Source organism: Meles meles, chromosome 15, assembly GCF_922984935.1.
Source record: "Meles meles chromosome 15, mMelMel3.1 paternal haplotype, whole genome shotgun sequence".
Classification (NCBI taxonomy): domain Eukaryota; kingdom Metazoa; phylum Chordata; class Mammalia; order Carnivora; family Mustelidae; genus Meles; species Meles meles.
Genome location: NC_060080.1, coordinates 74,148,076 through 74,169,353, shown reverse-complemented (window position 1 = coordinate 74,169,353; position 21,278 = coordinate 74,148,076). Strand labels below are relative to the sequence as shown.

Here is a 21,278-nt window from a genome sequence, read left to right as displayed (position 1 = left end):
GTTGGTGATTGGGTCTGGTTTCCAGGATTCTAGATTCCAGTTGCCTATTCACAGTTTGGGATCAAGGCCAAAGAACTGCCAGTCTATTTCTTTTTTGAATATGGAGAATAGGGACTTTAGTCACACCCTGTTCTCCTAAATCTGAAAACCCTGCATCCTGAGACACACCTGGTCCGCAAGGTTCAGATAAGGAACTGTGAACCTTAAGTACTTGCCTCACAGTTCTTGAGCAGTTTTAATTAATCTGTAAAATAAATGGAAAGCTCTGTGAGCAGATTTAATTAATCTGTGTAAAATAATTGGAAAGCTCTGTGTAGCTGGCAGGTTTTATTATAAACAGGTAAAGTGCTTGCCACTTAGCATCCGTTTAGCAAGTGTGTCAAGTGCCTGCTAAGGGCAACGCTCCGAGAATACAAGATGGACAGGGGACTTGATCCACTGCTGAATAAGCCTGAATCTCCCCCTCCACACCCCTCCCCCCGGAAGTGCTCTAAACCACAGGATTTTTCATGCGGGCGCGGGAAAGTGTTTCTCTGCAGGAGCTTCTTTCCAACCCCTGCAGCCGGGCCACTCCAGCACGCGGCGCGTTATCTCCGTACCGCGCGGCCCCTGCTCGCAGTCCCTGCTCCCTTCCTTTCCAGAGAAAGCCAGTGTCCCGAGGGCGAGGCTCCGCGGCCGGCTTCCGGCCCGGGTGAGCCCCACGGAGCGCGCGCGCCAGGACCCCACCGCCGCCTGCAGCCAAATCCCGGCGCAGCCGGGCGCTCCGTCCCCTCCCTACGTCGCCCGGAGGCCCGAAAGGGGGCGGGGCCGGGCGCGCACCGCCCGCGACGCCGTCCGCGCACGCCCGGGCGCCTGCCGATTGGCCGCCGGGGCCAGTGTTCCTCCAGCGCAGCGCGCCTCCCCCCAGATTTCCCGCCAGCAGTCGCCGCGCGTTTTATTCTGTGCGTCTCGCCGCTCGGTCCGACAGAGCGGTTGGTCCTCGCCGGCCGTCGCTATGTCGCGACAGAGTACGCTGTACAGCTTCTTCCCCAAGTCGCCAGCTCTGAATAATGCTAATAAGTCCTCGGTCAAGGCTTCAGGTGAAGGCGGCGGTGCCGCCGCTGCTACCGGGGCCTCCCGTTCTCCTGGCGGGGATGCGGCCTGGAGCGAGGCCGGGCCTGGGCCCTTGGCAGGCTCCGCGACGCCGGAGGCGAGGAACGTCAATGGAGGGCTGCGAAGACCTGCCGCCCCTGCGGTCCCCGCCAGGTAGCGGGGGGCGGGGGGGGAGTCGGGGGTGGGGGGCACAGCGGCTGGGCCAAGGGAGCCTGGGGAAGGGAGGCTCGCTTTGGAGGGCTTGTGGGGGTTCGCAGCCAGGCCTTAAGCTCGGAGGACGTGGGGCTGCATACTTGGTTTTAAAAGGGTGCAGGGCCCGAGTTTGTAGCCTTGGCGTTAGGGGGCGCAGATTGTAAACAGGGTAGGAGGAAATGGGCTAAGGGAAGAAAGCGGGGGAAGAGACGCGCAGACTTCGGAGGAAGAGGAGGGTACCACCAGGTGGGAGGCCGGATTAGAGGGGGAGTGCAAACTGCTCGGGGTAGCGAGGAGAAAGGGGAGGTGGGAGCATTGGGGGTGGGGCAGGAAGAGAAAAGAGCTTTGCACGCTCCGTGCGGGGTGCGCATCCAGGGCGGGGGGGGGGGGAGGGGTGGTGCCTGTCTGCAGCGGGGGAGGGGTGGCGGGAAAGAGGAATGACTTCGGGGAGGATGAACACTTGTACCCCAGAGGCTGGGGGGGGGGGCGCGGCGTGCAGTGAGAGGGGTTCGAGGAGGAGGTTCCTTGTTTAGAGCTGGGATAGGGAATTGAGGGTCAGCAGAGGTTCGGGAAACACTTGAATGTTTGGCTGGGAGCCTCGGGCGCCTCGACCCTGGGAGCGGTGGGCCCTAGGCCAGCCTGTGTGGGTAGTGCAGGAGATGGGAGTTGGGGGTGGGCCGCAAGCTGGGTGCACCGGGGGTGTGTCACGCCGCGGACCGAGGAGTCTGATTGGTCCGAGTGAGGGTTGCAGGGGCGGGGCAGGTGGGGGGAGCAGAAAGTGCTGGGGTCCGCCGGGTCATTCCATAGATAGGCCGAGCGTGCCAAAAGAAATGAAGAATTTAGAGGCTGTATTAATTTTGATACACGTGGAAGTATTGTGCGTAGTTGAAAAAGATGCTGTTTTATGATATAGTGTCTCTTTTGTTGACAATTGTATGGGAGGATGGGGCCCCGCAATCTTTTCCGAGTCGAGAGTGAGACTAAAGCCTGTGATCTGGCCCTGGGCAGGGATGGACGGACGCGATTGTGGGGAAGCCTGCCGGGAGGTGTCCTCTCTCTCGGAGCCCTTCGGTGCTGTTCCACGGCTTGGCCGGCCTTTTGTCGGAGCAGCGGGCGACATTTTGAAAAGCTCGCGTTTTCTGTATCCCAGGTTTTGTATTAGGCACAAAGGATAATGGTAGCCCTTTGAAAGGATGAAGAAACAGGTTTAGAAAAAGTGAACTCCCTTAAAGATCAGAGAGTTGGTTAGTGGTTCTGGGTAGGCTCTTTCGAATGTGTTATGTGTCTTACAGATTTTCCAAAGTCCTAAGTGTTATTACAGTACTACTTTCCTTTAAGTGACCCTTTCAGGCAGTGAGTTTAACTATATAATTGTGTGAAGAGTAGTAGGATATGCCTCTGGCTTACAGATTATTTTGAGATTTTTTTTTTTTTTTTTTTGAGATTTTATTTGACGGAGCACAAGCAGGGGAATCGGGAGGGAGAGGGAGAAGCGGGCTCCTTGCTGAGCAGGGAGCCCGACATGGGGCTCCAGATCCTGGGATCATGAACCCAGCGAAAGGCAACCGAGTAACCGACTGAGCCATCCAGGCATTCCTGAGCTCATTCTTTTTGAGAAACTGTAGACAGGAGAAGTAACCGAATGTTACTCTCTGTAAGGGAGATTTTAGGTTATAAAGGAAACCTCCATTTGTAAGGATGTCTCTTGTTCTGATCCAGGAAAAGAAGGAGGACTAAATCAGAAACTAACGGAGAGGGCTCTGACTTAAATCTACCTAACAGCCATAATTCTTGTTTGCTGTTCTTTCCTTGGTAGCTCCCATACCTGTCCACTCCCCCTCCCCCTTCCCCTGCATTTTTCTTTTGTCTTCAGCTGCAGATGGTATTTAAGATGGTGACTTGGGCTCTCTCTGCGAGTTCTATCAGTTTTCCTTAGTATCTCCTATCTCAGGACCCTGAGATCATGACCTGAGGTGAAGGCAGAGGCTTTAACCCACTGAACCACCCAGGCGCCCCTTTTCAGCTGCTTTTTAAAAAAATTATTACTATTATTTTTAAGATTTTATTTATTTGACAGAAAGACAGTGAGAGAGGGAACACAAGGGGAGTGGGAGAGGGAGAAGCAAACTCCCCAGCTGAGCAGGGAGCCCATGCGGGAACAGATCCCAGGACCCTGGGATCAAGACCTGAGCTGAAGGCAGACGCTTAACAACTGAGCCAACGCCGGTGCCCTTAAAAATTATTTTTTAAAAAGATTTTTATTTATTTATTTATTTGGCAGAGAGAGAGATCAAGAGAGGGAACACAAGCAGGGGAGTGGAAGAGGGAGAAAAAGGCTCCCACCTGAGCAGGGAGCCCCATGTGGGGCTCCATGCCAGGATGCTGGGATTATGATGTGAACCGAAGGCAGATGCTTAACGACTGAGCAATACCCAGGCACCCCTTTCGAGCTGCTTTTACGGCTTAACATTGCCTCAGGGCTTTTGAAAACCTTCATTCTGATTTTTACATGCTCTAGGACATGAAATTAAGCAGCTCCACAAAGAACCCGGTTTCTGGGTGCCTGAGTGGCTCAGTAGGTTAAGCGTCTACATTTGGTCCAGGTCATCATCTCGGGGTCCTGGGATTGAGTCCCGCACTGGGCTCCCTGGTCAACAAGGAGTCTGCTTCTCCCTCTGCCCCTCACCCCGCTTGTGCTCTCACTTGCTCTCTCAAATAAATAAAATCTTGAAAAAAAAAAGATCTAAAGAACCTGTTTTCTTGTAACTTCTTTGAGGTTTCTTTTCCAATGCTATTTAGAAAATAGTATTAGATGCCAGTTTGGACGGTAGTTTCATTAGGGTCACCCTAGACCCTAGTGCATAAATGATGAGCCATAGTTAATCCAAGCTGAAGGAGAAGGAAAAGGTGTATGGGCAGAAGTGTATTGGTAGGTGGGTAGGTATTGTGGGGCCTTGGAATTAATTGTTCTGATTACCTCTTTTTTCTCAGTACTGCATTTAGTTGTTTGAGGGTAGGGGAAGTCTCTACTAATGGTCCACCTTGAGAGTTAGGTGCAAACTGATTTCTAAAGTTGGTTTGAGTGTTTTCATGTTATGACTCAATGTTTATATGCACAGGTTTTTGTTAGACAAGCCCAGTTTATTTTTTATTGCTTACAGAAGCAAATTCTAGTAGTGCTTTTGTATCTACTGATTTTTTAAGTACATAGCCTAAAAAGTTGATATGAATTTGGGGGTACAACCAGTAATTGACACCAAGATTATGGACTAAAGTGAAAGCAAAATAATGTGACTTTAAAGCAAAATTAAAAAAAAATCTGTTCAGTGTATGTTTGGCTTTACCGAGTCATTTCTTATTTTCAGTTGTATGAAGGCTTTATTATTGTTACTATTTTTAAAGTAAGGTCTACGGCCTACGTGGGGCTTGAACTTGTGACTCTGAGATCAAGAGTCATATGCTGTACACACTGAGCCAGCCTGGTGCCCTAGTTGTACGACAGCTTTTTTATTTATTTATTTATTTATTTTTTAAATAAGTATTCTTTGTTTCAGGGGTACAGGTCTGCAGTTCATCAGTCTTACACAATTCACAGCAGTCACTATAGCACATACCCTCCCCAATGTCCATCACCCTGTATGATAGCTTTTACATTTGTTTTTCTGAGCTGTCATCTCCCCGCCTTTTTTTCATTTATTATTTTTTAAATTAACATATAATGTATTAGCCCCAGGGGTACAGGTCTTTGAATCGCCAGGTTTACACACTTCACAGCACTGCGCCCCCCTTTTAAAGCTGCCTTTGGAATCCCAAGAATATCAAGAATTTAAGATATATTAACATTTTTGGGAGTTCTGGGGGGCTCAGTCAGAAGAGTGGGTGCTACTGATCTCAGGGTTGTGAGTTTGAGCTCTCTGTTGGCTGTAGAGATTACCTAAATAAACTTAAGAATTATAAGATATATTAACATTTTAAAAACACATAAAGTCGTAATTGGATCTTCTTTATAAGTACATTGTAAGATAATTCCAGTATTTTGGCATTTTAGCTTGGGCTTTAGGAAGCAGTGTATTTTACATTGTAATAAAATCTTTAGATGTGAGGTGATTTTTTTTTTGGCCTACATATTTTCAAATTGGATTTGCATAGGGCTAATGATCCTTGTTAATACAGTTACATGAAAAGAGAAAGATGTTAAGATTGTCGGAAAATATAGCCAAATATTAAAATACAGGAAAGTTAATATATTGGGTAAGGCCTTAAAGTAGAGCCAGTGGAATAGCTGGATGTAATTTTATAGGATTATTAGGCTCTTATAAGGACCAGTGTATGACAGATTATAGCACATTCCAGCTGTGAACCTTAGGCTTGCATTGTATTTCCATGCTTTATTTAAAAAAAAAAAAAAAAGGTGGTTTTTTTTTTTGTTTTTTTTTTTTGTTTTTTTTTTTTTTGAGAGAGAGAAAGTGAGAAAGTGAGCATGAGCAGGAAGAGAATCTCAAGCAGATTCTGTGCTAAATGCAGAGCCCAACTCTGGCCTCAATCTCATGACCTGAGCCAAAATCGAGGGATGTTTGACTGACTGTACTACCTAGGTATGCCCTGTGTATTTTAAAATACAGTATTTAGTGTTGGTAGGAAAACTTGGAGTATTTGCATGGATTATATTTCCTTTTATGTTGGCATTCTTTGGAAACTATATAACTACTAGAAATCAAAATTTTAAAATTACCTATAGAGAGTTGAAGTCTTCCCACAAAATTAAAAACTTTTTTAGCATTAACTGAAGAGAAATTTTATTTTACTTTTAAAGATTTTATTTATTTGAGAGAGAGTAGGAGCAGAGGGAGAGGGAGAAGCAGGCTCCCTACTGAGCAAGGAGCCCAATGTGGGACTCGATCCTAGGACCCTGACATCATGACCTGAACTGAAGTCAGACAGCGTCACCCAGGGGTACTTACACGGTGTATTTTATTACCTGCTTTTTTTTTTTAAGATTTTATTTATTTATTTGACAGAGAGAGATCACAAGTAGGCAGAGAGGCAGGCAGAGAGAGAGGAGGAAGCAGGCTCCCCGCCAAGCAGAGAACCCGATGCGGGGCTCAATCCCAGGACCGGGGGATCATGACCTGAGCCGAAGGCTCGGAAAAGTTAGGTTATATGTAAGATTTTCTAAGTATATGATTACGTTTAGGGTAAAGTGATGTTGAAAAACAATTTGAATAAAATTTACAGATAAGGAACTTACTTCAAAACTGATAATGATTGTAATTAGCTTTTACACATCTTTTCTCTAATGGATATGTACATTTGCCCTGCAAAATAAATTTAAAGATACTGAATTTTTAATATCTTTGGTTCCTTGGAAAAGAATCTTCTAATCATTTATGAGACCTTTGAACACCACTGTGTAGTGTGTTTTACAATTTGTACTACATTTGTACAAGTGGGAGTTTTAAGGTAACCATAGTCTCAGCTCAAGTTATTTCCTTTGGGAATAAAACTAGAATGAACTTACTCATGTTAAAACAGTAATATTTTATCATAAAATAGGTTAAGGTGTAAAGCTAAAAAAAATTATCCCCATGTCTTCTAGGTCTCAGTCAGAAACTTGAGTTACTTTTAGCTAAGGATAGAAGGGGACTATCAGGAGTCAGGCTTGGCCATCTCATTTTTGCTCAAGAATTTTAATCTAGGTAGGCGTTTGGGTGGCTCATTTGGTTAAATGTCTGCCTTCAGCATCTGCCTTATTCAGCTCAGGTTGTGATCCCAGGGTCCTGGGATCAAGCCCTGCAGCTGGCTCCTTGCTCAGTGGGGAGTCTGCTTCACCCCTGCCCCTTGCCGTTCATGTTTTCGCTTTCTCTCTCGCAAATAAATAAAATCTTTAAAAATTTTTTTGATCTAGTCATGTAGTTTCTGTGGGAGCCCCCAAGACAGCTGAGATTCCTGCAAGTGCTCTGTTGCCTCATACCAGGCAAAATAGAATTCCATCAGATTTGAGGCATCCTGTTTCTTGAACTTCAAATGTACCACTAAGATGTCCATGCTTGTCAGTGTGGTATGCAGTAACTCCAGTCTGGAGAAGCTGTAACTCTTTAAGACACGTATGTAATAAAATCGCTGGTGCCCAGTTCAGCAGTTAGTCCTTACCCTCCATGACTCCGTTCACAAAGGCAAGAAAAACCGTCCCCTTGAGTTTTACACACCAAGAGCTCGTTGTAAACCTCACCTATATTGGTTGGGCTCAGCACTTAACCACCTGTACTTACTAAATTCAGTACATAGGGAAGAGACTGCCTCAGACTAGCCACACGGGGCTTGGGCTTAGCTATGTACACCCCAAAATGTTACCTGAATTTCAGCCTTTTAAGGGATTTAGTTGCCTTTAAGAAGGGCAGCCAGGGGACACTTGGGAGGCTCAGTCAGTTAAGCACCTGCCATGGGCTCAGGTCATGATCCCCAGGGATCAAGCCCCGCGTTGGGCTCCCTGCTCAGATGGCAGTGTCCCTCTGCCCTGCTCAGTGCGCATTCTCTTTCTCATAAATAAAATATTTAATAAAAAAATAAAGGGCAGCTTGGCTTGACAGGTATCCCTGCTGATCCCCTTTAGAAAAATTTGCTTCGATAATGCATTTTGAGGCCTAATGTCTCAAAACTATACAGCCAGAAATATGCTTCCTGAGGGGAACATGTTTACTGAAATAACACGTACTTACTCTGACCAGTCTTCTAAAAATGACGCTCAGGATTTGGACTCAGAACCGATCAAGTGTCTTAAGGGAGACAAGTTATTTCCCTCCTTTAGCAGCAGAAAGAGTACAGTTTTAGGGTAGTTTCAGGTGCTTCCGGACAAAAAATGCTTACAGTTTTCTGATAACTCGGGATAGGCTTTTTGTGGTTAAGTGGCTACCTGGCCGAAGTTAAGAGAAAGACTTCTTGACAGTAGGGAGGCTTGTAGACCATTCTGCACAGCTCTGAGGGTCTTTGTCTCCTGTTCGTGGGCTCATGGTAGAAACTGGAATTGGACAAGAGCTTCCTATGCGAAGATGAACTACATGGTGAGCTTGAGGGCAGTATTTATGGATTTGTGCTTGCGCTAGTCGCTGCAGATTTCTCTAAGAGTGCACATGCCTCAAAGGCCCTTGAGAAAAGCCCCAGCTAGCCATGCTGTTGTGTTTGTCTCTTTTCTAATTGTCTAGCCTAGGGGGCTTCCATATTCACATTTTTGAAGAAAGGAATACTTTAACTTTATGCTTAGGTCTGAATAAGGTCACCCCAGTGTACTAATGCAAGCTATTCTAAAATGTTCTTGTTTGTAGTCTGTTTATTTTACTTCTCCAGTTATTCAGTGAAAACCTTTAAGTAAGTTCAGAAAATCTTGGTATATAGTATTTGAGCAGAATTTATTAGCTGTTGTGGAATCTCCATCACTGAGGGACTCTGCCGTAGTTTAATTTTTACTTTTTTGTTAAGTTTTATTTATTTAAGAGCGCATGTGTACATGAGTAGGGAGGCGCTGAGGGAGAGGGAGAGAGAATCTCAAGCAGGCTCCATCCCCAGTGCAGCCTCCAGTGAGGGGCTCAATTGACTGAGCCACCAAGGTGCCCCATCAAGTTTTAGTTTTAATTCTGGTTAGCTAACGTGCAGTGTTTCATTAGCTTCAGGCGTACATCTGCTGTAGTTTTTCAGCTAGATTCTTCTTCCTCTTCCTCTACCCTCTCCTTTCCCTTTCTCAAGAAACCTTCAGGACCAAATTAATTTTCATGAAGATTGAATCTTTGTTTTTGATTCTGCAGGCATATATACTCATTATTTTTTGGCAAGTGAGGCACTTCCGATACATTATAAGATTTTTAGGGCTCGGGGTTGGTAGTGTGCTAGGTAGCTTGTGGAGTGTTAACTGGGAACAGATTTCAAATAGAGTCAAATGAGGTAATATTTATTGTCATTATCAAATCACATATCAATGTTTCATACTTTATTAATGTCCTGGGTCAGGTCCTGTTCCTGATATGTACCATAATGTGGTATACAGGTGTGATACATTATAATTTGGAGAGCATGTACAATGAGTCTGTGCCTTTTTCTTTGCATCAGTATTCTGTCATAATTTGGCCATTGTTTATAAACTTTGATTATTCTGAGAAGTAGTTTCTCATCTTAATACCAGAATTCATTATATTTGTATTTGTCTTAATATTCTAAATAAGCATTGTGATATTTGCTTATGTTTTTAAAAATGACTTGAACATCCAATTTAAAAAAACTAATTCTAGGATTTGGGTGCTTTAATATTAATGCCAGAAGACTTCAAAGGAGTGTTAACGATGCCTTCCTTGGAATTGCTTATTTGTAGGTAATTGCCTGTAATGCAACTTAACCAAATATTAACCAAGTTATGTATTTCCTTTGGCAACAGTTCTTGTGACTTCTCACCAGGTGATTTGGTTTGGGCCAAGATGGAGGGTTACCCCTGGTGGCCTTGCCTGGTATACAACCACCCTTTTGATGGAACATTCATCCGTGAGAAAGGAAAGTCTGTCCGAGTTCATGTACAGTTTTTTGATGACAGCCCAACAAGGGGCTGGGTTAGCAGAAGGCTATTAAAGCCATATACAGGTAAGAGAGTCTACTCCTCAGAGTGTGTGTGAGAGTGTGTAAGAGAGCAAGCACACCGCACATGAGCACGTGTCTGCGACTGCCATACAGTGAAATTAAGTGTATTTTATGCCAATACATTTCAGGAGTGGTAGGCTGACTGCTCCCATCATGGGAAAAAGATAAAACTGGTCTTCAGCTAGTGGTTGTGGAGTGGAATTTTTATTTCTTTATTTTCAGTTGACTTATGGCAGTATCATGCCCTTAAGGGGAAAATGTTTTCATGATTAGATCTCATGTGGACCGTACTACCAAATTCAGGCATGAAAAGGGTAAGTTAACAGTGCCCCATCTTCAGAGATCTAAGAGAAAGGCATGCAGTCAGGATATATAGCAAATAGATTAGTGACATTGTCTAGGGCAGATGGAAACGCATATTTACCTGGCCTTTGAAACCCTCACTTAGGAGCATATCTACGTTGAGTTTCACATCGTATTTCTGGACCCATAACGTTCTTTGTCCAGGCCCACCTTTCTAAAGTCCGAGACTGCAGCAGTAGCGCCTGTGTAGTGTCACTTGGGGCAGGTGCTCCCTGTTGGTTGGTTGAGTTACACCGTGTGCGCACATTGTGTTCGCAGGGTTCAGTGCTTGTTTACACTTGAGCATGAATGAGTCCTTACTCATTATCCTCAGGTTCTTCAGGCTAGGGTGCTGCTGGACTCAGTGTTTAGGAATCACAATATGGGTCAGTTTCCTAGGAATCTCTGGTCATAGCGTTCATCCTGCGGGGCCAGGAGGGCACACTGAAGAAAGTTAAGTCTGCATGGAAATCTGACCTGCAGGATGGAAAGAGCATCTGGACATTTGGTTCTGTCTTCAACACTAATTTGCTGTATAATCTTGACCAACTAAGTAACTCAGATACTGTTTACTTATAAAGTGAGAGAGCTGAACCAGGTAACAGGGTCTTTTTCTAGGACTAATTTTGAGTTTTTTTTTTTTTTTTTTTTAAATGAGAGCATGCAGTGAGTGTGTGTGTGGGGGGGGAGAATCTCAAGCGCAGGGCTCCATCTCCCCTCTGAGATCTTAACCTTAGCTGAAATCAAGAGTTAGATGCTTAACTGATTGAGCCACCCAGGCACCCCTAATTTCGAGATTCTAAACAAAGCTTTGGCAACATGACTTTAATTTAAAAATACCCCCCAAATTTTACATTTATATTGTCATTATTTTGTAAATGCAACCCTGTTGTATATTGCCTTTGCCATTTAAATTTCCAAATTGTTGCAACAGCATGGATGAGGAAAAAGTAGGTTTTTAATTCTTTTTTTTTGGTGGGGGGGGAGTCTTAAAATTGCAAAGGCAGTTTGCATCGGGTTTTTTGGGGGAACCACGAGGTCATTAGATAGGTGGAGTGAGTGCAGCTGCAAACAGGTACTTGAGGAAGTTAGGAGGCCACCCTCCAGTGGATTTTGATTGTTAGAGTTTGTAGTATTGGTGCAGTTCTTTAGAAAAATGGGAAATTGCACCTTTATTTTAGCCAGTCCATTAAGTTGCTAATGTAATGGCACTTTAGGATAAGGTCCTGTTAGTTTTAGCTTACAGTAGAAAAAAGGAGATAATGTAATGTTTGGATCTGTTAAATTTAGACAAGTTCAGGTTTTCTGATTTGGTCAGAAGAAAACAAAGACCTTGCTAGTTAGGCCTCTTAGGAAAAAACTAAACAATTTTGTGCCATTAGACTTGTGATTATTTGCATCTAATCTTACAGTCAGAGGACAGGAGTGTCATTTAAAATTATAGCTCTTGGAACACCTGGATGGCTCAGTCGGTTGAGTGACTCTTGGTTTTGGCTCAGGTCATGATCTTGGGGTCCTGAGATGGAGCCCCACATCCCACTCAGTGGGGAGTCTGTTTGAGATTCTCTCTCTCCTCACCCTCTGCCTCTCCCCTGACACGTAAGCGTGTTCTCTCTCAAATACATAAAATCTTTTTTATAGTAAATTGGACCTTCACTCAGGTTCCAATTCTTTTTTTTTTTTTTTAAGATTTTATTCATTTGACAGAGATATCAAAAGTAGGCAGAGGGAGAGAGGGGGAAGCAGGCTCCCCGCTGAGCAGGGAGCCTGATCTGGGGCTCCATCCCAGGACCCCGGGATCATGACCTGAGCCGAAGGCAGAGGCTTAACCCACTAAGCCACCTAGGTGCTCCTCAAATAAAATCTTAAAAAAATTTAAAGGGTGCCTGGGTGGCTCAGTCATTAGGCATCTGCCTTTGGCTGGGGTCCTGGGATGGAGCCCCACACTGGGCTCTCTGCTCAGCAGGGAGCCTCCTTCTCCCTCTCACTCCCCCTGCTTGTGTTCGCTCTCTCCCTGTCTCTCTCTCTCTGTCAAATAAATAGTGTCTTGGGGGAAAAAAAATAAAGGAATAAAGGAAGAGTTTTACCTGAAAACAAAACAGTTTGATTCAACCTAAACAAACAAAAATTCAGTTTGAACTAGGTTACCTTTCCAGAATGTTAGTATCCTTACCAGTAAGGTTTTGTTTTTAATATACCCTATTTAATTACCTTGGGGATAAACTTAGTATCATAGCTTCATTTAACTGACAGTGTAGTTTTTGCCTTCAAAGTAATTCTTTTGTACAAAGGGTCTCAAACCCCTTGAATATCTCATGCTTCATCTGAAGAGGTGTGCTTTATATTTAGGGCCACAGTCAGGAGAGATGAAGTAGCCCTGGGTGACCCAACAGTTAAGGCAACTTCAAGGAGGTCAAATAGGTAATTTAAGTTTCACTAGTAGTTTTCCCCTGGTAATTTCTTCTTTGTAGGCTTTATTGACCTATTATCAATCAAAAGTAACGGGACATTAAAAACTATTCTTGATTCTTGTCCATTACAACAGGTGTTGTACATTGAGCCTATTCCCTAGCTAATGGTTCTTATAATTTGCTTAATAAGAAATACAAATCTAAATTTTTTAGGTTCAAAATCGAAGGAAGTGCAAAAAGGAGGTCATTTTTACAGTTCAAAGCCTGAAATACTCAGAGCAATGCAACGTGCAGATGAAGCCTTGAATAAAGACAAAATAGAGAGGCTTGAATTAGCAGTGTGTGATGAACCCTCAGAACCAGAGGAAGAAGAAGAGATGGAGGTGGGCTACTGTTAAACAAGTCAGTTGCTAATTCTTTTGGGAAAGTGATGGAAAAGGGGGGGGTATTAAAGTGATATTCTCGTTTTATTTATGTGATTTGCATATATACACACACACTCTTTAATACTCAAACATATCTTCTTTTGTCTTTTTTTGTGAGAGAGTGTGAGCATGAGGAGGGGCATGGGGAGTGGGGGAGAGAATCTTAAGTAGGCTCCATGCACAGCGGGGAGCCCGATGAGGGGTTTGATTTCACAAGCGAGATCATCACCTGAGCCAAAATCAGGAGTCTGGATGCTTAACCGACTGTGCACCCATGTACCCCAAATACTCGTACCCATAATTCTGTACTTCTGTAGGACTGTAGGTTACTTTAGAATCTCAGCAGCCATTTTGCTTGAGTTCTCAAGCTTCAAGACTGGTGGAAGATAAGAGTTAGTACCATTTTGGTAACAAGTTAACAAGACAGTAAGAACATGGTGTTAAAACTGGTTATGATGTCTGGCAGTAAGCCTCTATATGACGGTGTGGTCAAACCCTGGAAATGGATTCCCTAATTGTATTTTGGATAGGTAAGAGAGGTTAAATATCCTTGAAATACAACCTGGGTTTCAAACGTTAATAGTCACTATTTCAGTGAATTAGATCATTCTTCTCTAATTTAGCAAATTAATGAACTGTGTGCTTAAGAGATTGATTTATGACTGAGCCTGATTTTATATTGTTATAGATAGGGAATAAGCAAACTAATCTAATGAGTATTTTAAGAGAAGTAAAAGAAAGTGTTTTTAATCTTATTTTCGAGGCCAGGGGTCTTAACATTAATGAAAGGATTAGAACTGGATGGTAATACAGAGATCACTGAACCTCATAGAACTTCACATGTGTGGGAGATCCATGATAACTGAATTATGCCTTGCCTAAAAAGCTACAGCTGGTTTGTGGAAGAGCAAGGACTAGAAACCCATACAGATTGCACTGCTTTCTTAAACTAAAGAATTTATAAAATGGCAAAGTTCATAATACGTTCCTCTGGAAGAGGAGAAATGACCCTGGAAGAAAGGTAATGGGGATTTAAAGTTACTTCCACAGCTGATTGTTAATGAGGGTATCACCTGTAGGTATTTGAGGTGTATGGTCATGCTGATGGCTTCATCACTACTGTACAGGATAAAACTCAGGAGAGAATCACTTAATCCTATAGTATGATGTTACTGAAATTGATAGTTTTTTGTTTGTGTGTGTGTGTTTAATTCTTGGAGAAAGAAAGTAGTTTCTCATTTCTGGAGCTGGGTTCTTCTCTTGATCAGGATACTGCAGCATACTGAGAGATACTCCACAGCAGTACTGTTAATTTTCCAGATTGGTTTTTTATTTAAATAACTCTTTCTTTGCCTGTCAGGTTGGTGCAACTTACTCATCAGATAAGAGTGAAGATGATGATCATGAAATTGAAAGTGAAGAGGAAGTACGGCCCAAGGTCCAAGGATCTAGGCGAAGCAGCCGCCAAATAAAGAAAAGAAGGGTCATATCAGACTCTGAGAGTGACATTGGTGGTTCTGACGTGGAATTCAAGCCAGATGCGAAGGAGGAAGGAAGTAGTGATGAAATAAGCAGTGGAGCAGGGGACAGTGACAGCGAAGGCCTGGACAGTCCTGTCAAAGTTGCTTCAAAGCGGAAGAAAATGGTGACTGGAAATGGCTCTCTCAAAAGGAAAAGTTCAAGGAAGGAAATGCCCTTGGCCACCAAACGATCAACTGGCATTTCAACAGAAACCAAGAGTGCTTTGAATGCTTTCTCTGCCCCTCAAAATTCTGAATCTCAAGCTCACGTCAGTGGAGGATGTGATGATAATAGTCGCCCCACTATCTGGTATCATGAAACCTTAGAGTGGCTTAAGGAAGACAAGAGAAGAGATCTACAGAGGAGGCGACCTGATCACCCTGATTTTGATGCATCCACACTCTATGTTCCTGAGGATTTCCTTAATTCCTGTACTCCTGGGATGAGGAAGTGGTGGCAGATTAAGTCGCAGAACTTTGATCTTGTTATATTTTATAAGGTGGGCAAGTTTTATGAACTATACCACATGGATGCTCTTATTGGAGTCAGCGAACTAGGTCTGGTATTCATGAAAGGCAACTGGGCTCATTCTGGTTTCCCTGAAATTGCCTTTGGCCGATATTCTGATTCTCTGGTTCAAAAGGGCTATAAAGTAGCACGGGTGGAACAGACAGAGACGCCAGAGATGATGGAGGCACGATGCCGGAAGATGGCACATATATCTAAGTATGACAGAGTGGTGAGGAGGGAGATCTGTAGAGTCATTACTAAGGGTACACAGACCTACAGTGTATTGGAAGGTGATCCCTCTGAGAACTACAGTAAGTATCTTCTTAGCCTCAAAGAAAAAGAGGAGGATTCTTCTGGCCACACTCGGGTGTATGGAGTATGCTTTGTTGACACCTCACTGGGAAAGTTTTTCATAGGTCAGTTTTCAGATGATCGCCATTGTTCCAGATTTAGAACTCTAGTGGCACACTATCCTCCAGTCCAAGTCTTGTTTGAGAAGGGAAATCTCTCAACAGAAACTAAGATGATTCTAAAGGGTTCATTATCCTCCTCACTTCAGGAAGGTCTGATACCAGGCTCCCAATTTTGGGATGCAGCCAAAACATTGAGAACGCTCCTTGAAGAAGGATATTTTAAGGAAAAGTTAAATCAGGACAGTGGGGTAATGTTACCCCAGGTGCTTAAAGGTATGACCTCAGAGTCTGATTCTCTTGGGTTGACACCAGGAGAGAAGTGTGAATTGGCCCTTTCTGCTCTAGGTGGTTGTGTCTTCTACCTCAAAAAATGCCTTATTGATCAAGAGCTTTTATCAATGGCAAATTTTGAAGAATACATTCCCTTGGATTCTGACATGGTCAGTGCTACAAGACCTGGTGCTGTTTTTGCTAAAGGCAATCAGCGAATGGTGCTAGATGCTGTGACATTAAACAACTTGGAGATTTTCATGAATGGAACAAATGGTTCTACTGAAGGGACCCTACTAGAAAAGATTGATAGTTGCCATACTCCCTTTGGTAAGCGGCTTCTAAAGCAGTGGCTTTGTGCCCCACTCTGTAGCCCTTATGCTATCAGCGATCGTCTAGATGCTATAGAAGACCTCATGGCTGTGCCTGACAAAATCTCTGATGTGGTAGACCTTCTGAAGAAGCTTCCAGACCTTGAAAGGCTGCTGAGTAAAATTCATAATGTTGGGTCTCCCCTGAAGAGCCAGAACCACCCAGATAGCAGGGCTATCATGTATGAAGAAACTACATACAGCAAAAAAAAGATTATTGATTTTCTTTCTGCTCTAGAAGGATTCAAAGTAATATGTAAAATTATAGAGATTATGGAAGAAGTTGTTGACAACTTTAAGTCTAAAATCCTTAAGCAGGTCATTACTCTACAGACAAAAACTCCTCAGGGCCGTTTCCCAGATTTGACTATAGAACTGAATCGATGGGATACAGCCTTTGACCATGAGAAGGCTAGAAAGACTGGACTAATTACTCCCAAAGCAGGATTTGACTCTGATTATGACCAAGCTCTTGCTGACATAAGAGAAAATGAACAGAGCCTCCTGGAATACTTGGAGAAACAGCGCAGTCGAATTGGCTGTAGGACCATTGTCTACTGGGGGATTGGTAGGAACCGTTACCAGTTGGAAATTCCAGAGAATTTCATCACTCGTAATTTGCCAGAAGAGTATGAATTGAAATCTACCAAGAAGGGCTGTAAGCGATACTGGACCAAAACTATTGAGAAGAAGTTGGCTAATCTGATAAATGCTGAAGAACGGAGAGACATATCATTGAAGGATTGCATGCGGCGACTGTTCTATAACTTTGATAAAAATTATAAGGACTGGCAGTCTGCTGTTGAGTGCATCGCAGTATTGGGTAAGACTTTGAACAAGCTTATTCAAATAACTAAAGGTTTGGTTAGTCATATCTTCTGTCCCAGTTATGCATTAAGATTTAAATCCATTGGACATTTGCCATTGAGGTGTATTTCTAAATACAGGTAACAAGGTACGTATTTTGATGTGTATATACTTGTGCCCTCACTAGACAAAATGGCTTAGTTTGCCTGTAGCAATTCAAGTTCACTTTTTGGTCTTGTTTAGTCTTGAATAATTGAAAGATTGATAGGTTTTTAGTTTTTTTTTTTGTTTTTTTGTTTTTTTGTTTTTTTTTTAAAGCAGGGGATTTTGTTTTGTTTTGAATTCAGGGCTTGAACTCAGGACCCTGAGATTAGGACCTAAGCGGAAGTGAGAGTCCTATGTTCTGGATGCTCCACTGACTGAGCCACCCTGGCACCCCAGATTTTAGTACCCTTAGTATCATGATCCTGATTTTTTTTTCTTTAAAAGATTTTACTTATTTGACAGCACAGGGAGAGGGAGAAGCAGGCTCTCTGCCAAGCGGGGAACCGGATGTGGGGCTCGGGATCATGACCTGAGCCAAAGGCGGAAGCTTTAACAACTGAGCCACCCAGGTGCCCCTGGTTTTTTTAAAACAATTTTTTTAAGCTTCTCATTTTTGTTAGAGTAAGTTAAAACTGTATCTTGGCCTATCACCACTTACTGTATTTTCAGTTGATCTCTTTACATGCATATATTTCAAGATTTTAATCTTTTTTTCTCCTAGCCCAGATCATCACACTTTCTTTGTGTGATTTCTAAGAGCCCTGATTTATTTATAATTTGGCAACCTTTTCAGTTTCATAAATACTTTTTTTCCTTAAATTTCCAACATACTTGGAGCCTTTGGTGTTTCACAGTTTGTTTTTTTTTCCCTGTGTTTTAAAAATACAGTAACTACCCAAATTTGTAAAAGAACTGTTTTGATCTGAATACAACTGTCCAGAATTGAATAGTACCCTTTGGTTTGTACATTGATTCCTTAAACCAGTACAACTTTGAGCAGTTTGGTGGGTGATTTAAAGTGTCCCTCAGGACAGGTGTTCAAAATTGGTGAATTTATTTTCCTCTAAAGATGCTTTTGTATCAGTGTGCCTGTTGTGTTAATATTCCACTTCTAAGAAGTGTTAGCTCCAGGATTAGGTCAAGTGACTGCTAATCTAGCATTTCCCCAGTATCTCTTAGCTTACCCTTGGCATTCTGGTCCAGATGTTAGGGGGTCTTGTTTTGAGGGGAGAGATTTTGGGATGAAAATGAGTTCTCATTTCACTACAAGTGCTCCCATGAAGACACACAAACATTTAGACTGGTTGCTCATTTTCTGTTAATTAACATTTTATGTGTTCTAGAGTGCCTGTTAGAAAAAAAATATATAAAAAGCAACTAGAACATACCATCCTCCGCTGGACAAGTGTTTTTGAAGGACTTTTTATATTAATTAGTTGGATCTTTGTGCTTCTTAAGCAGCTTCAAAAGTGATGAAGCCTCACTTTTACCCTCTCTTTAACAGATGTCTTACTGTGCCTGGCTAACTACAGTCGAGGGGGTGATGGCCCTATGTGCCGTCCAGTAATTCTGTTGCCAGAAGAAGGCACTCCTCCCTTCTTAGACCTTAGAGGATCACGTCATCCCTGCATCACGAAGACTTTTTTTGGAGATGACTTTATACCTAATGACATTCTAATAGGCTGTGAGGAAGAGGAAGAAAATGGCAAAGCTTATTGTGTACTTGTTACTGGACCTAACATGGGGGGCAAGTCTACGCTCATGAGACAGGTAAACTGAACTTTAAGGTCTTGTTACACAAAGCCATTTGTGTACTTTGGGAATATATTACATATTTAGGCCACTGTTTTCCAAATAGCACACAAATTATATAGAATTCAGTCACCAGCATACTAGGAAGCAAAGGAAAAAATGCTTTGTAGTGTAAAATTGAGAATTGTATTTACCTTTATCAAGTATCTGCACATGTTAATGGGGAGCACAATAAAAATCTGAGAGATTTCAGCTTATGACTTCTTTACAAACTCTGACTTGATTGGATTCATTTCCTCTGAAGGTAGATGTATTCATAATGAATGAAAATGTTGGAGGTGTGTTACTCAGACTCATTAGTGGGAATCCTTAAAAAGGAACCATGACAGACTTGTTCAAGTAGGAGAGCAAATAGAATTCATGACCTCTAATAACCTTTGGAAACTGCTTTCAGGAAAGACAATAAATGTATCTTTCTTTTTATACCAGGGGTTGGCCAGCCACTAAGCTAAAAATGATTTACATTTTTTGAAGGGTTAGAAAGGAAAAAAATGTGACAGACGGCCCTTGACTAAAAATATTTGCCAACCCCCCTGCTCTCCTGTATCTATACTTAGGTTTGCCAAATTTGCTAACTAGCAAGAGGCAGTATAAGAGTGCCTGACTCCTACATAAATGATCTGTATCTATGTTTTTCTTTAATACCAATTAGTAAAGACCTTTTCCTCCTTCCTGTTCACAGGCTGGCCTATTAGCTGTAATGGCCCAGACAGGTTGTTACGTACCTGCTGAAGTATGTAGGCTCACACCAATTGATAGAGTATTTACTAGACTTGGTGCCTCCGACAGAATAATGTCAGGTGAGTTTTCTTTTTTCACCTAAGGCTTTATTATTGGCCTGTTCATTTCTACATTTTGTACGATAAACACGTCTGCCTTGAAATGTGTACCAGCCATTAAATTTGATGTTTGATTTTTCTTGTTATGCAAAGTGGAGTACTTTCAGGCATTTGAAAATATTCTTTCTTCAAGCAAGAATTGGATAATCTCTTAATGACATGTAACCTTTAGTACTGGGTAGCTCATGATATGAGCCAAAAAGATGAACACACTAATTCAGTATTCTAGTTCTATTTAGTAGTATGTTGTGTGTGTTTTTTAGGTGAAAGTACATTTTTTGTTGAATTGAGTGAAACTGCCAGCATACTTACACATGCAACAGCACATTCTCTGGTCCTTGTGGATGAATTGGGTAAGACATTCCAATTTCCATTTGAAGGCTATTTTTAAAATTAAAATTTTTTTAAACTCTAATTTTTCTTGATGATCGGCCCTTTTTAAAAAGTCTGAAAGCATTCACCTCTAGTGCCATTCAGACCCATACTGGAAGATAACAGATAATGTTAATTCTTTGATTACAAGGCTCTAAATTTTGTCCTATTAAAAATGGTTGACATTTAAATGAGAAACTAATAGGACATCTCTGAAGATCAGTGGTACCTGAAGAGTACTCTTTAAAAAAAGAAATGCAAGGGTGTCTGGCTGGCTCAGTCGGTAGAATGTGTGACTCTTCCCCTCAGGGTTCCATGTTGGGTTGTAGAGATTAATTAAAAATGAAATCTTTAAAAATAGAATGTACCCTACTCCCAGGGCTGGTAAGTGGATGTTTAGCTAAACAGGGCCTATTAGTTGGATGCACTAATTGATGTTAACTATTTTATCCTCTCCCCCCACCCCTTTTCATTCCTTTGTGGTATAAGGCAGAGATATAATTTATGCATATTTTACCTTCATAGGGAGAGGTACCGCAACATTTGATGGAACAGCAATAGCAAATGCAGTTGTTAAAGAACTTGCTGAGAACATAAAGTGTCGTACATTGTTTTCTACCCACTACCATTCATTGGTAGAAGATTATTCTCAAAATGTTGCAGTGCGCCTGGGGCACATGGTATGTATAAACTGCTTTCAGAAGTTTAGATTTTTGAAGGAATCAAGGCAGGTATGTCCACTGCTAGCACATGAACACAGTATAATAAAATATTTTCCTTTTTAGGCATGCATGGTAGAAAATGAATGTGAGGATCCCAGCCAGGAGACTATTACCTTCCTCTATAAATTCATTAAGGGAGCTTGTCCTAAAAGCTACGGCTTTAATGCAGCAAGGCTTGCTAATCTTCCAGAGGAGGTTATTCAAAAGGGACATAGAAAAGCAAGAGAATTTGAGAAGATGACTCAATCATTGCGATTATTTCGGTAATTATACTTGCATATAATTTTGCTATGGAGCTGACCTTCACCATCCCCCTTTATGGTTTATTCATGCACTATGGAAAATGTGAACTGATACCTTTTTTTTTTTTTTTTAAATTTTAAGGGAAGTTTGCCTGGCTAGTGAAAGGTCGACTCTAGATGCTGAAGCTGTCCCTAAATTGCTGACTTTGATTAAGGAATTATAGACTACATTGGAAGCTCTGAGTTGGCTTTTGACAAAGGTGGTAAATTCAGACA

The 21,278-nt window shown here is 42.4% G+C and overlaps 1 protein-coding gene across 1 annotated transcript; it reads left to right on the top strand.

Moving 5' to 3' along the window:
• Positions 1–690: 690 nt before the first annotated feature.
• On the top strand, positions 691–21,276 carry MSH6 (mutS homolog 6). The gene is made up of 10 exons (XM_045978930.1): positions 691–1,245; positions 9,704–9,903; positions 12,867–13,036; positions 14,439–16,986; positions 18,520–18,785; positions 19,510–19,627; positions 19,930–20,019; positions 20,564–20,718; positions 20,824–21,023; positions 21,145–21,276. Exons 1-10 carry the CDS (start codon positions 995–997, stop codon positions 21,224–21,226), a joined length of 4,080 nt encoding a protein of 1,359 aa, XP_045834886.1. The 5' UTR covers positions 691–994; the 3' UTR covers positions 21,227–21,276.
• The last annotated feature ends 2 nt before the right edge of the window (positions 21,277–21,278 follow it).

Excerpts from the sequence above, each read along its gene's own strand:
- MSH6 (XM_045978930.1), top strand. The coding sequence starts at position 995 with ATGTCGCGACAGAGTACGCTGTACAGCTTCTTCCCCAAGTCGCCAGCT. Across the intron at positions 9,904-12,866 it reads GCTATTAAAGCCATATACAG|GTTCAAAATCGAAGGAAGTG; the intron begins GTAAGAGAGTCT and ends TAAATTTTTTAG. Across the intron at positions 20,719-20,823 it reads CAGTGCGCCTGGGGCACATG|GCATGCATGGTAGAAAATGA; the intron begins GTATGTATAAAC and ends TTTCCTTTTTAG.